General features: G+C 56.7%; 1 protein-coding gene across 1 annotated transcript in view; it reads left to right on the top strand.

Annotated features, from left to right (window-relative positions):
- LOC127566828 (alpha-2-macroglobulin-like) overlaps window positions 1–13,185 on the top strand; it is a 69,466-nt gene extending 56,281 nt beyond the window's left edge. Inside the window, 13 exon segments of the mRNA XM_052009331.1 lie at window positions 932–1,012; window positions 1,610–1,673; window positions 2,390–2,445; window positions 3,071–3,176; window positions 3,179–3,232; window positions 3,661–3,881; window positions 4,795–5,010; window positions 7,587–7,702; window positions 8,092–8,164; window positions 8,696–8,764; window positions 8,917–9,022; window positions 9,865–9,914; window positions 13,082–13,185. Coding sequence (XP_051865291.1) covers window positions 932–1,012; window positions 1,610–1,673; window positions 2,390–2,445; window positions 3,071–3,176; window positions 3,179–3,232; window positions 3,661–3,881; window positions 4,795–5,010; window positions 7,587–7,702; window positions 8,092–8,164; window positions 8,696–8,764; window positions 8,917–9,022; window positions 9,865–9,914; window positions 13,082–13,126 — 1,257 coding nt within the window. The 3' untranslated portion in view covers window positions 13,127–13,185.
- The last annotated feature ends 963 nt before the right edge of the window (window positions 13,186–14,148 follow it).

Below are 14,148 nucleotides of genomic sequence, written 5' to 3'. Positions count from 1 at the left end.
GGAGATCGGTGGGGGAAGGGTGATACAAGATCTGAAGGGGACACGAGAGGGTAATTTTTGAAATGTTTCCACCAGTGCGAGTGTCCCGAATGAGGGGGCAGACTTAGGAGAGGTCCTTTTCAGCAGAGATGTGCAAGCACTCCAGTTACTCTTTCTCCGCGGATGCTGACTGGCTTGCTGAGTGTTTCAGAGCAGCTGGTGCAGATATCCTGCTGCGCCCCCTTGTCATGTCGTGGGTGTGAGGCTCTCTCAGTTCCCGTCTACTGGCTGCTTCCAGAACTGGGGGATGTTGTGAGAATGTTTCCCAAGGCACCCTCCTCTCCTCAAACTCCGATCTGGGGTTGATGTGTCCCAGCCTGCATTCTGAATATGCTAAGTACATTTCCCAAGCAGATGCTCATCAATTGAAGTAGCCCATTTCATCGGACGATTGCTTCGGCTCCATTCTGTTGCGACGGTTACGTGTTGGGAGAAAGTTGTTCAATGGGATCCAGATCTACTTACGTAACTTGGGGGACAGTGTTAGCTGGTAACTCCTGAGGGAGGGGCGGACTGCGGGAGGGGCCGCGAAGAGGGAGGGGCGGCGAGGAGGGAAGAAGTGAGGAGGGAAGGGGTAAGGAGGGAGGGGGCGGACTGCGGGAGGGTTGTGAGGGAGGGATGGCGGGTGAGGGAGTGCCGCGCTGTAAGAGGTTCGGTGAGGAGGGAAGGGCGGTGAGCAGGGAGCGCCGCGTTGTTGATGGGCGGTGAGGAGGGAGCTCTGTGCTGTGGGTGGGGCGGTGAGGGTCGAGGGGCGGTGGGGAGGGAGCGCCGCGCTGTGGGGGAGGGTGAGGAGTGTGGGGCAGTGAAGGAGCGCCGCGCTGTGGGAGGGGCGGTGAGGGGGGCAGAGACGTGGATAACAAACAATTCCCTCTTGCACTCTCCTCTCCCCCAGGGGGGTGTCGACGACCACATCTCCCTCTCCGCCTACGTAACCACAGCATTGTTGGAGTTACTGAGACTGAGACCCAACATAGTGAGTGACCCCAGTGGTCAGTGAGGGTATCGGGGCAGGAGTGGAGGGGGGGTTAATACAAGGAGGGGGGTTAACGTGTGTGTGGGTGTTTCGGGGAGAGGGAGGGGAAAGTTGGAGGGGGAGAGGGGAGTGAGAGGGAAAGTTGGGGGAGGGGAAGGTTGGAGGGGAGGGGTAGGGGAGGGGAGAATCGGAGTTGTAGGGGTGTGGGAGTGTGTGTGAGGGAGTGTCGGAGGAGCATGGAGGGGAGAAGGGGCGGGAGAGGAGAAGGCGAGGGGAGGGACGATTGGGGAGAGATGAGGGAAGGAGGGAGCGGGTAGCAGAGATGGGAGGAACGGGGAGGAGAGAGGCCGATTGAGGGAGAGGTGGGAGGAGGGTTGAGGGGACGGATGGTGGTGAGGTTGGGAGAGGGAACGTTGTGTAATGGGAGACTGCTGTGGAAACCAGGAAATGGTGGGTGGGGAGAAGTGGCTGAGGAAAGAGCGAGCGGAGGTTTGAGGGTGGCTGGTGAGTGGACAGGAGTGGGTGCTGAGACGGAGGGGTATTGACTGTGTCAAACGCCTGGACCCTCTCAGTCTATCGTCCGTCTCCTTACTACAGGCCTCTAAGGTTTATGAAAAGACTCGGGGAAGAGACGATGAAACCTCTGCAATCAACGAGCCAGGTTAGTGCAGGCTCCTGGTCACTTCCCGGGGCCTAATCGTGATTCTGACCCCGCCCGGGGCCTAACCCAGGGTCCCCGCCCCCTGCAGGGGCCGAGCGCAGGCTCCCTTACTCCCTGCCGGGGACTCACCCAGGATCTCTCTCCCCCTGCCGGGCTCCCTCTCGCTTTCCGGACCGAACCCCGCCTCACAGCCCCTCCCGCGGACTAACCCAGGCTCCGGCCCCCTGGCCGGATCCTAACCCAGGCCGCCTGCCCCCTCCTGGGACCTAGCCCAGGAACCCCGCCCCCTCTCGGCGCCTAACCCAGGCCCCTCGCCCCCTTCCAGGGCCTCACCCAAGCTCGCTTCCCCTCCCCGAGCCCTAACACAGGCTGCCGCCCGATCCAAGGACCTAATCCAGGCTCTCAACAAAGAGCCCACCCAAGCCTCCAGGACCTCTGATAGGTCCTGACGCTGAATCCAAGGAAACAACACTCACATGGGGCTAATCCTGGTGTCTAGGCAACAGATGCCCTATTGCTCAGTTGGTTATGCTCCAGGTCTGTGTCTGGTCCACCCTCTAAACTCCAGGTCTGGGCCTGGTCCATACCCCAGGTTTGGGCTTGGTCCACCCTCCATACCCCCAGCTGTGGGCCTGGTCCATACCCCAGGTCTGGGCCTAGAATACACCCCATGTCTGTGCCGAGTGCATTATCTACATGCCTGCTGTTCCCTCCAGAACACACACTGACGCCCAGCACTGAGGGAGAGGATACCAAGCCTTTGAAATTCAAGGTGAGTCACCAGTTAGGGGATGGGGAAGGGGCAGGAAGGAGATGCCTGTGGTCAGTTAGGAAAGGCACTGGATGAAACAACACGAATCTGGGAGCGAGGGCCATTGGGAAGGAGCCATTGGGGGAGCGAGGGCCATTGGGGGGAGCGATGGATATTGAAGAAATTGTACTGGGGCAGTTAGTGTACCTGGGTGTAGTTGGAAGGTGTGAGGGGTATTTGGAGGGTGCGAGGGGTATGGGATGGAGTGAGGGGGTGGAATGTGAGTGATATTTGGTGGGTTTGAGGGACACTAGAAGGGTCCAGGAAGGTATGGGGGAGGGTGCCTGAGGGGATATTTGGAGTGAAAGTTATTTGGATAAGGAACATTGGTAGGGATGAGGTGTATTTAAGGAATTGAGGTGAATTTGGGTGAGGGGTACTTGAATGATATGAGGGGTATTTGGAGAGGTGAGGGGTATTTGGAGGCAGTGAGGGAGAGGTATTTGGAGGGAGCGAGTGACATTTGGAAGGAGGGAGGGGTATTTGGAGGGAGAGAGGAGGGTTTTTTGGAGGGAGAGAGGGGGTATTTGGAGGGAAGGGCAATCTCGTGGACTATCTCTGACTGTCTGTCTCCCCCTCCGTTCAGACGGCAGTGGTCGATGTGTCTCTGGGCTGCCTGAGGAAGGAGATGGAGAAGGTGAACAACACCTACACTCTGGCGCTCCTCGCCTACACCTTCACCCTGGCCGGTGACACCACCTCCAGGAGAGGCTCCTCAACAGACTGGAGGCTCTTGCTGTCACAAAGGGTGAGGAATGAGGCACTGACACCCCTCAACCCCTTCCTCCTCACCTGACCCACCCTCAACCCTCCTCCACCCCTTCGACCCTCAACCCACGGCCTCCCTCAACCCTCCACCCTCCTTCTCACCATACCCTCCCCAACCCTCCTCCAACCCTCCCACCTTTGGACCCCGGTGACTCTCCCTGTCTCCCCTAGACTCGCGGGGCTCTGTGACCCTTACTCCTTCCCTTGGATCTCCGGACCCAGTGACTCTTCCTCCCTCCCCTGGAGCACCGGAACCCTGTGACTCTCTATCCGCTGGACCTTAGAACCCCTGTGACCATCCCTCATCTGGACACTAGACCCCAGTGACCCTCCTTCCCCTGGACCCCGGACCCCAGTGACCCTCCCTCCACCCGTACCCCAATGACACTCCGTGTCTCTCTGCTACAGACGGACTGAAGCACTGGCAGAGGGCCCCGGACCCAGAGGAGGAGGAGGAGGTCTGGTACTGGTGGAGGGCTCCCTCGGCCGAGGTGGAGATGACGGCCTACGTCCTGCTGGCCCTCCTCTCCAAGCCCCAGGTCAGCCCGTCGGACCTGCATCAGGCCGTCCCCATCGTCAGCTGGCTGGTGAGGCAGAGAAACTCGCTCGGAGGATTCGCGTCCACTCAGGTGGGTCCCTGGGCCGGGGTGGGAGGAACTGAGGGGAAGAGATGTGGGGGAGGAACTGAGAGGGTAGGAACTGATAGGGAGGAAATGGGGGAGGATCTGAGGGCAGGAACTGAGGGGCAGGAACTGAGGGGAAAGGAACTGAAGGGGAGGAACTGGGGGAGTGTGGGGGAGGAACTGATAGGGAGGAAATGGGGGAGGAGCTGAGGGCAGGAACTGAGGGGGAGAAACTGGAGGGAGTGTGGGGGGAGGAGCTGTGGGAGGAGGAACTGAGGGGGGGGCGTGGGGGGGATCTGAGTGGGGAGGTGTGGGGGAAGGAACCGAGGGGGCGAGGGGAACAGAGGGAACAAATAAGAGGCTCGATGGGCTGGAACCGGCAGCGATGGAAGTGAAACCACTGGACGGTCCCAGTGGACCGGGCAGCATCTGTGGAGGTAAAAGGATGGTCGGTGTTTCGGGTCCAGGCCCTTCATCTGGGGGGGGGGTGTGGGGTGGTGGAGAGAAACGTTGTCCCAGAGATAGAAGTGCGGTGGAGTGCGGCTGGGTGTGTGTGGAGTGGGATGGAGATAGAGGTGTGGTGGTGGGGGGGGTGGGGTGGGGAGGGGAGCTGGGAGGGGGTACAGGAGACGGTGGGTGACAGGTAGGACCATGGATGGAAGATGAGGAGCAGGTGGGTCCAGGTGGGAGAAGGGATAGAACAGGTGTGCAGGGAGAGAGAACCTGGGAGGACCTGGGATTGGGAAGGGACCACGAAGGTTGAACGTTATTGGCTGGACAATGTGGGGAGGTGAGGGTAGGCTCCCAGCTCGACATATTGAAGATCAGCGGAGGAGTCGACGAATGGTGGGGCAGGCTGGAGGGGACCGAATGGCCTGTTCCTGTTCCTCACTATCTCCCCTTCCCCCTCACCTCTCAGGATACGGTGGTGGCCCTCCACGCTCTCTCGCTCTACGGGGGCCTGACCCACGCCACTGACCCCCGGGGCTCGGTGTCCCTGACTGGCGAGAAGGGGTTCCATCGCGAGTTCCAGCTGGATGCCTCCAACCAGCTGTTACTTCAGAGACAGGTCCTGGAGGATGTTCCCGGAGTCTACACTGTCCAGATCAGTGGGACCAGCTGTCTGTTGCTACAAGTAAGTGAGCCCTCTCCCTCCTTCGTCCTTCCAACCTCCAGCCCTCCCCTTCCTCCATCCCTACTCCCTCCCTTTCCCCCGCTCTGTCCCAACTCTCTCCCCTCGCACACTCAACCTTTCATCCTTCTTCCCTCCTTCCTCTCTGTCTCCCCTCCTCCCCTCATCCCAATGACCCTCCATCCCAGCTCCCTCCATCCCAGCTCCCTCCATCCCAGCTCCCTCCATCCTTCCCACTGTAATCCCATCTCTGCCTCCCTCCCTCTCTGTCAGACATTTTTGGGCTTGAGGTTTCAAGGGTTGAGGTGAACTGGATGCTGCCAAAGCTGGAGGGCAAATCTGGTCCTACTGAGTGATGGGAAGTATTTGCCGAGCAAAATGGCCTCATCTCCTATCCCCTTCAACATGGCGGTTGGTCACTGCTGGTGCCGGAGGGGGGGGGGGTGAGTGGAACGGGGGTCGATGGTGGCAGGGAGCAGATGTACAGAGGTGGCTGGAGCTCATGTCTGAGGGCTGTGGACAATGGAGGACTGAGGGATTGAGTGAACAGTAGGGCCCCTGGGGAGTGTTGTAGAACAGGGGAACCTCGGGGTACAGGTACATAGACTGGTAAATGACAGGGGAGTGTTGTAGAACAGGGGGACCTCGGGGTACAGGTACATATACTGGTAAATGACAGGGGGGTGTTGTAGAACAGGGGGATCTCGGGGTACAGGTACATAGAGAGACTGGTAAATGACAGGGGAGTGTTGTAGAGCAGGGGGACCTCGGGGTACAGGTACATAGACTGGTAAACAACAGGGGAGTGTTGTAGAACAGAGTGTCCTCGGGGTACAGGTACATAGAGAGACTGGTAAATGACAGGGGAGTGTTGTAGAACAGAGTGTCCTCGGGGTACAGGTAAATAGACTGGTAAATGACAGGGGAGTGTTGTATAACAGGGGGACATCGGGGTATTGGTACATAGAGAGACTGGTAAACAATAGGGGAGCGTTGTGGAACAGGGGGTCCTCGGGGTACAGGTACATAGACTGGTAGATGACAGAGGAGTGTTGTAGAACAGGGGGACCTCGGGGTACAGGTACATAGACTGGTAAATGACAGGGGAGTGTTGTAGAACAGGGGGACCTCGGGGTACAGGTACATAGACTGGTAAATGACAGGGGAGTGCTGTAGAACAGGGGGACCTCGGGGTACATGTACATAGAGAGACTGGTAAATGACAGGGGAGTGTTGTAGAACAGGGGGACCTCGGGGTACAGGTACATAGACTGGTAAATGACAGGGAAGTGTTGTAGAACAGGGGGACCTCGGGGTACAGGTACACGGTTCCCTGAAAGTGGGGTCACAGGTAGACAAGGCGGTGAAGAAGGCGTTCGGCACGCCGGCCTTCACCGGTCAGGGCACCGAGTACTGGAGGTGACGTCGCAGTTTTACAGGACGTCGGTGAGGCCGCACTTGGAGAACCGCGTTCAGTTCTGGTCGCCCTGCTGTGGGGAAGATCCCGTTGATCTGGGAAAGAGACGCAGAGGGAGATTCCCGAGGATGTTGCCGGGACTCGAGGGACTGAGTTACGGAGAGAGGTCGGGGCAGGTTAGGACTTTCTCTCTTGGAGCGTGAGATGAGGGTGTCCTTATAGAGATGTATAAACCCATGAGGGGCATCGATAGCGTGAATGCGCACAACAACCCTCTCCCCCCCCCCCCCCCAAACCAGGGTTGAGGAATCAAGAACTAGAGGGCACAGGGTTAAGGTGAGAGGGGGGAAAGATTTAACAGGGAACTTCTTCACCCAGAGGGTGGTCCGTACGTGGAACGAGCTGCCAGAGGGAGTGGGTGAGGCAGGGACATTACCAACACACGGACAGGTCCACGGATGGGAAAGGTTCAGAGGGACAGGGGCCAAACGTGGGCATCTTGGTTGACACGGATAGGTTGGGCCGAAGGGCCTGTTTCCGTGCTGTATAAGGAGGGAGGGAAGGGGAGGATGGAGAGGATGGGTGGATGGAGGAGGAATGGAAGAGAAGGAGGGAGATCGTGGATTGAGGGAGGGACGGAGATGGGGGGCATAGGGGTGGCGTAATGAAGGGAGGGATGGAGGGAGTGGCGAAGGAAGGTAAGGGGAGGCTGAGGGATGATGGGACGAAGAATGAGGGACGAAGGACAGGGGAGGAGAAAGGGAGGAGGGACGAGGGGGATGGAGGGACGGAGGGGAGGAGTGATGGAGAGGCAGAGCGGCTGAGGGACAGATAGGGAGGAAGGGACGGAGGGATGATGGAGACCGGACGATGGACGGAGGGAGGAGAGTGACGGAGAGACAGAAAGAGGGAGGGGGAAGGGAAGGAGGAGGAGGGAGTGAGGAGGCGAGAGGGGGAGGAGGAGGATGAGGAGGAGGAGGAGGGAGGAGGGGAGGGCGAGGATGGGGTGGAGGGAGGGGAGGGGGAGGAGTATCGAGGCGGAGAGAGAAGGGGAGGATGAAGGAAGGGAGGAGGGAGGAAGGAGCCGGAAGAGGAGGAGTGGAGGGAGGGGGTACAGATCCCAGCTAATTCCCTGCAGTAACTGAGCTCACTCCATACTCAGACCACACTGCGTTACAACACCCCTCCCACACCCAAACTCTCCGCCTTCCGCCTCTCCGTGAACATGGAGACCGAAGAACAGGACCAGACCGCGGGAAAGGTCAACATCAACGTAAGGTGAGTGTGGGCGCGTCTGGAGTGGGAGAGGGAGGGAGGGAGGGACGGACGGGGGCGTCTGGTGGGGGATCCCGTCCGAGGTCCCTGAGGATGATTCCCGAGATCCCGTCCGTGTTCCCTGCGGATGATTCCCGGGAGCCGGTGCGTGTTCTCTGCGGATGATTCCCGGGAGCCAGTGCGTGTTCTCTGCGGATGATTCCCGGGAGCCGGTGCGTGTTCAATGAGGATTATTCCTGGGATCCCATCCCTGTTCTCTTGGGATGATTCCTGGGATCCCGTTCGTGTTCCTTGGGGACGATTTCCGGGATCCCGTGCGTGTTCCCTGGGGACGATTCCCGGGATCGCATTACCCTCCGGACCCCGCTGAGTTCCGTCTGTCTCTCCCGCAGTTATGTCGGTTCCCGTAATGTCTCCAACATGGTTATCGTTGATCTGAAGCTGCTTTCTGGATATTCGGCTGAGGTAAAGTCCCAACAAAGTGTGAGAGTTCATACCATCTACTCCTCGAGATCTGGTTGAGGGAGAGAAATGACTCAGCCTGGCTTATTTGTCCCCATCCTCGTCCCACTGACCCCTGGGTTAGGGAGGAAGGGAGGGGGTGAATGAGCCCCGGGTCCCGCTCCCCACCCCTACACACTGACCTCTGTGTGAACGCTTTCACCCTGCTGTGGCTTTTGCTGCCTCCACTTGTTGAACCTCATCCTGTCCTGTGGGATAAAACAGCGAGAGCCGCACCTTCCCAAATGGAAGCACCGCCCACGGAGCGTCGATCGGGAGAAGACCACCACCCTGAACCCCTGAGCTGCCTCCAGCCCTCGCTGCTCAGTCCCGACCTGAGAAGTCCTCTGTCCGCTTCCATCCCCAGACGCTGCCCGACCCACTGAGTCCCTCCGGTTCTTTTTTGTGTTGCTCTGGATTGGCAACACCTGCCGTCTCCTGTGTCTCCGGCCGCTCTGACCAGTTTTAGTGACCAAGTCCATTCTTTGGTTGCAGAAGCCAAGCCACCCCAGTGTCAGCAGGACGGAGACACAGAACGAGCATTTGGTGATGTACATTCGACAGGTGAGTGAGGGCTGAGTCTGGAGGTCCATCCGGAGGTTCTGGAAGAAGCCGGGGGGTGGGTGTGGGTGGGTGCAGGACGGTGGGGGAGGAGGTGTGAGATGAGGAGATCTCAGACTGACCCCAATCCACCCATTCCCTCCCACCCTCTGCAGATGGAAGCGTTCCACCCCGTCCAACTGTCCGTCACCGTTCACCGGGACTTCGAGGTGGACAACCTGCAGGAAGCCCACGTGAAGGTCTACGACTACTACGAGACGGGTAGGAGAGAGGGCCTGAACCTGGCGACAGCCCAACACTGTCTGAATAATTACCGTCCCCAACCCCACCATCCGCCCAACACTGTCTGAAACATCACAACCACTCCCCCCGCAATCGCACTCTCCCCTCCGCCCAACACTGTCTGAATCACCCCCCACCCACTTCACCCGCCCCACCGCCCAACACTCTCGGAATCATCACATCCCCCCAATCGCACCCTCCCCTCCGCCCAACATTATCTGAATCACGCCCCCAACCTCACCCTCCCTCCGCCCAACACTGTCTGCATCACAACCCCCCCCGCAATCTCACCCTCCCCTCCGCCTAACACTGTCTGAATCACCCCCCACCAACCGCACCCGTTCCACCGCCCAACACTCTCCGAATCACGCCTCCAACCCCCCCCTCCCCGCCGCACAACAATCTCTGAATCACACCCCCACCAACCGCACCCTCCCCTCCGCCCAATACTATCTGAATCATTACCCCCGCATCCTCCCTCCGTCCGTCCAACACTGTCTGAATCACTCCCCCCGTACCCTGCCCTCTGTCCGTCCAACACTGGTCGGAATCACACCTTCCGTGACTCCTCCCTCCACAGCCTCACACTCCCTCCGCCCCCCACACTTCCCACCCCTGACAACTCCCACCGCCCCCTCAACTTTCACTTCCTCAACCCTACGCTCCATACCCCTGCCGCTCTTCCACTCTCCACACCTCCAACCTCCACTCTCCCTCCTCCCGATCGTCCTCAACCCTCCCTCTTTTTACCCTGCACTCTACCGCCCCACTTTTCCTCCAATCAACCCGGCCGCTCAATCGTTCACCTCTCTCTCCTTCAGATGAATCCGCCATCGCTGGATATCACGTGAGCCCCCTTCAGGGCCTTCCGGTGAGTTTCCCCTCCCCTCCCCTGTCTTCAACTCGCTCCTGCCTCCCCTGGTCCTGTTCCTCGGGGCCAAAGTGAGGTCTGTGGGACCGGACGTGCTGTATAGAGAGAGTCAGTGGGAGGGTTTGGTGTGGAATGGGATTGTGGGGAATTTCCTATCCAGGGTCAGGGATGTGCCGGGGCTTGTGGTGATTGAGGGGGTGGGAGAAAGAGAGAGAGCGTTTGGATCCTGCTCAAATGGTCTAGGAATTTGGATGATGATGTGGAAGTATGGGTTAGTACGTTTCCTGATGATACAAAGGTTGGTGGTGTTGTGGATAGTGTAGAAGGTTGCTGTAGATTACAACAGGACATTGATAGGATGCAGACCTGGGCTGAGAAGTGGCAGATGGAGTTCAACTCGGATAAGTGTGAAGTGATGGACTTCGGGAGATCGAATTCGAAGGCAGAATACAAGGTTAATTTCAGGACTCCTAGCAGTGTGAGGAACAGATGGATCTTGGGATCCACGTCCATAGATTCCTCAATGTTGCCACGCAGGTCCTTAGGGTTGTTAAGAAGGCGTATGGTGTGTTGGTCTTCATTAGTCGGGGTATTGAGTTCAAGAGCAGGGAGGTAATGTTGCAGCTTTGGTTGGACCACACTTGGAATATTGTGTTCAGTTCTGGTCGCCTCATTATAGGAAGGATGTGGAAGCTTTAGAGAGGGTGCAGAGAAGATTTACCAGGATGTTGCCTGGATTGGAGAACATGTCTTATGAGGATAGGCTGAACGAGCTATGGCTTTTTTCTTTGGAGAGGAGGAAGATGAGAGGTGTCGATAGAGGTGTACAAGGTGGTAAGAGGCATAGATCGAGTGGATAGTCAGAGACTTTTTCCCAGTGCGACAATGGCTAACACGAGGGGACAAAAGTTTAAGGTGATTGGAGGAAGGTATAAGGGGGATGGCAGGGTAAGCTTTTTACAGAGAGTGGTGGGTGCGTGGAACGCACTGCCGGCAGAGGTTGTGGGGGCCGATACATCAGGGACATTTAAGAGACCTAGATAGAGACATGGATGATAGATAAATGGGGGTAGTGGCGTGGGAAGGTATTGTTAGACAGATCTTAGAGCAGGATAAAATGTCGGCAGAACATCGTGAGCCAAAGGGCCTGTGCTGTGCTGTAGTGTTCTGTGTTCTAACTATGTTGAGCTCCGGGCGAGGTGCGACAGCACGGGGCGAACTCCAGGACAGGCAGGGGCAACCCCGGCAGCTATCCTCCGCGAGGCTGTGGCGGTGGGAAGGGACACTCCGGAGGGGAGAGTGAAGAGGAAGGATTTGAAATGGAGGTATAGGAATGAGTATGTGGTGGGGAGGGTGGGAAGAGGAGAATAAAGGTGGGTAATGGTGCGTGTGGACAGACACGGGGAAATGTGCAAGATGGAGGAGAGAGCTGGACACGTGTGGTGACGGCGATTTCAGCAAGGGATTTAATGCAGGAGGGTTCACCATTAGCTAAAGCTACTGACCCGCCCACAATCACTCAATGGTAACTGAGGGAAGGCGTCATCCCCAATGCTACCACCTGGCAGTTCCTAAGAGTTTGGGCTCTCCCAGGACCACAGTTCCAGACCTCAGTCTTTGCCCGGACATGGATCTCACTGAACGCCAAAGTGATCTCTAACTGCCCTCGACATGGAAGAAACGCCGGTGAAGTGAGTCAGTGAGCATACCCAGTGGAAATGCACCTTTATCAGAGGAAGGTGCTGGTCTCAAACACTCCCACCCCGGCACATCACACCAGGAGTTCTTCAGGGAAATCTCCTGGGTATAAGCTGCCTCATCCGTGACCTTCCTTCCACCAGGAATGGGGATGTTCACTGATGATTCTGTCAGGCTCAATTCCATTCCCGACACCCCGACACCCCCAATGAAGCCAGACCCCAGCAACATTCAGACATGGGCTACATGGCAAGGCACATTGATTCCAGCATAGTTCCAGACCATGACCATCAACAACAGAGTGTCTAAACACCTACTCTTGACATTATCAAGATGGTGCAGGGTTACTGTAGATCAGAAGGTCACTGGACCAACCACAGATACCACGGCTACAAGAGTAGATCAGAGGCTGGGTATCCCCAGAGCAAGTGACTCCGTTCTTGCCACCAAGCTCGTGTCACCATCTGCAAGGCAAAGGCGGTAGGAGAGGGAATACTCCCCACGTACCCCGGAGCTCAGCGAAGCAATCACTGACATCCCATCTGGCACCAGCATACTGTCTACAATATGCACTGCAGTTACTCCCCAGACTGTTCTGGCAGCTATTTCCCCAGCACACCACCTCTGTCACCCAGAAGGGCAGGGGGCACAGGGAAGCACCACCGGAGCTGTACCACTGCTCCTTCATTGTCACTGGAACGTCTCCAACACTGCTGTGGGAGACCCTTCACCACAAGCATTACAGCAGATGCTGACTCGTCCGTCTAATCCCAGGCAAACAAAGGTTGTCCATTGTCTCCATTCCAGCACACACTCACTCACTGTCAAGGGGAAGCCATGGGTGTAGAATGAACCCTGGGCTTGAAAGTGACAAGATCTTCCTGCACCCCCAAAAACTGGTAACGTTCAAGGCTGAAACGTGGGACCAGGGCAACCCAAGGACAGGAACGGCCGCCCAGCCACAAATCGCCTCAATTAATTGAACTGGAAAGTGCAGATGATTTACAAGGATGTTGCCGGGACTCGAGAGCCCGAGTTACAAGTAGAGGTCGGTCAGATTGGGACTTTATTCCTTGGAGTGCAGGAGATTGAGGGATGACCTTGTGGACGTGTATCAAGCCATGAGAGTCGCAGGGTGAACACACGCAGTCTCTGTCCCAGGGAAGGGAACTTAAAGGTGCAAATGTTTGAGGTGAAAGTTTTGAAAGGGACCCGAGGGACAACCTCTTGACCCAGAGGGAGGCCCGTACATGGAACGAGCTGCCAGAGGAAGTGGGTGAGACAGATAAATTAACAGTTAAAAAACATTTGGATAGGTTCATTAAGCCCCTCCTATCCATGAACCTATCCAAAGGGATATGGGCCAAAAGCGTGCAAATGGGACTGGCTTAGTGGGCACCATGGACAAGTTGGGCCGAAAGGCCTGTTTCTCTGCTGTATGACTCTGATCCGATGCTTCTTTTTCACAGGGAAAGATCCCAGTGCGACGGAGGGATCCGATTCCCACCATATAGAGGAGCAGAGATAATTCACTAACCTGTAATCAATCTCAATAAATGTCTTAGTCCCTCTGCCTCCAGTCTCTAATCAATCCCCCCCCCCCACCCCAGCGGCTCCTGCTCATAGCAGCTGACTCCCCCCACTCTCGCCCACCCTCATGAACAGTCCTTCTCACCATCTCCCCCACTAGCACTCACAAGCTCACTCAGCTGTTCCGTTGCCGAACGCTGGATGTTTACAATGCGGTTCTGACTTCAGGAAATTGCCTTAAGCAACAAGTAAAGGGGAAACAACTTGCCATGTTAAGTAAATACAATTCTTACATCCCTTCTGTTACTTGGACCGCTGGCCATAGTAAATACGAGACGTCGATAAATCTTCACACCAGTCCTGACCGCTCAAATGGAAGTCTTCTCAATCAATCCAAGCAGTAAATAGTTCAAACAAATAGAAGTCCAAGTCCACGGCTCCCTGAAGGTGGCACAAGTGAATAGGCCGGGAAGGGCGGCGTGTGACATGCTTGATTTCATCACCGGGGCGCTGAGTTACGAAAAGTCATTTTGAAGCTGTAAAAATCTTCGCTTAGGCAGCATTGCGCATTGTGTTCAGTTCTAGTCACCGAATATGGAGGCTCCAGGGAGAGCGTAGCAGATGTTCACGGTGCTGCGGCCTGGATAAGGTAACGAGGTACAGGATGTTGGACAGACTTGGGTTGTTTTCTCTGAAGCGTCAGAAGATGAGGAGAGACCTGACAGAGGTTTACAACATTATGAGAGGCACAGATCGGGTAGAGAGTCATAGACCTTAACCCGAGGGTAGAAATGTCAAATACTGGAGGAAGTAGCTTTAAGATGAGAGGGAGCAAGTTCAGAAGTGATGTGCGGGGCAAGTTTTTACACAAGGTTGTAGCTGCCTGCAACACGCTGCCGAGGTGGCGGTGGAAGTAGACAGGATTGAGTTTAAGCGACAGAGAGAGACAGGAACATGCAGGGTTATGGATCACGTACAGACGGATGGTTTACACAGATATCCTGGG

The sequence above is a fragment of the Pristis pectinata genome, chromosome 46 (assembly GCF_009764475.1).
Source record: "Pristis pectinata isolate sPriPec2 chromosome 46, sPriPec2.1.pri, whole genome shotgun sequence".
NCBI classification, from domain to species: domain Eukaryota; kingdom Metazoa; phylum Chordata; class Chondrichthyes; order Rhinopristiformes; family Pristidae; genus Pristis; species Pristis pectinata.
The sequence above is the reverse complement of the archived record's forward strand: the minus strand, read 5'-3'. Positions and strand labels throughout refer to the sequence as shown.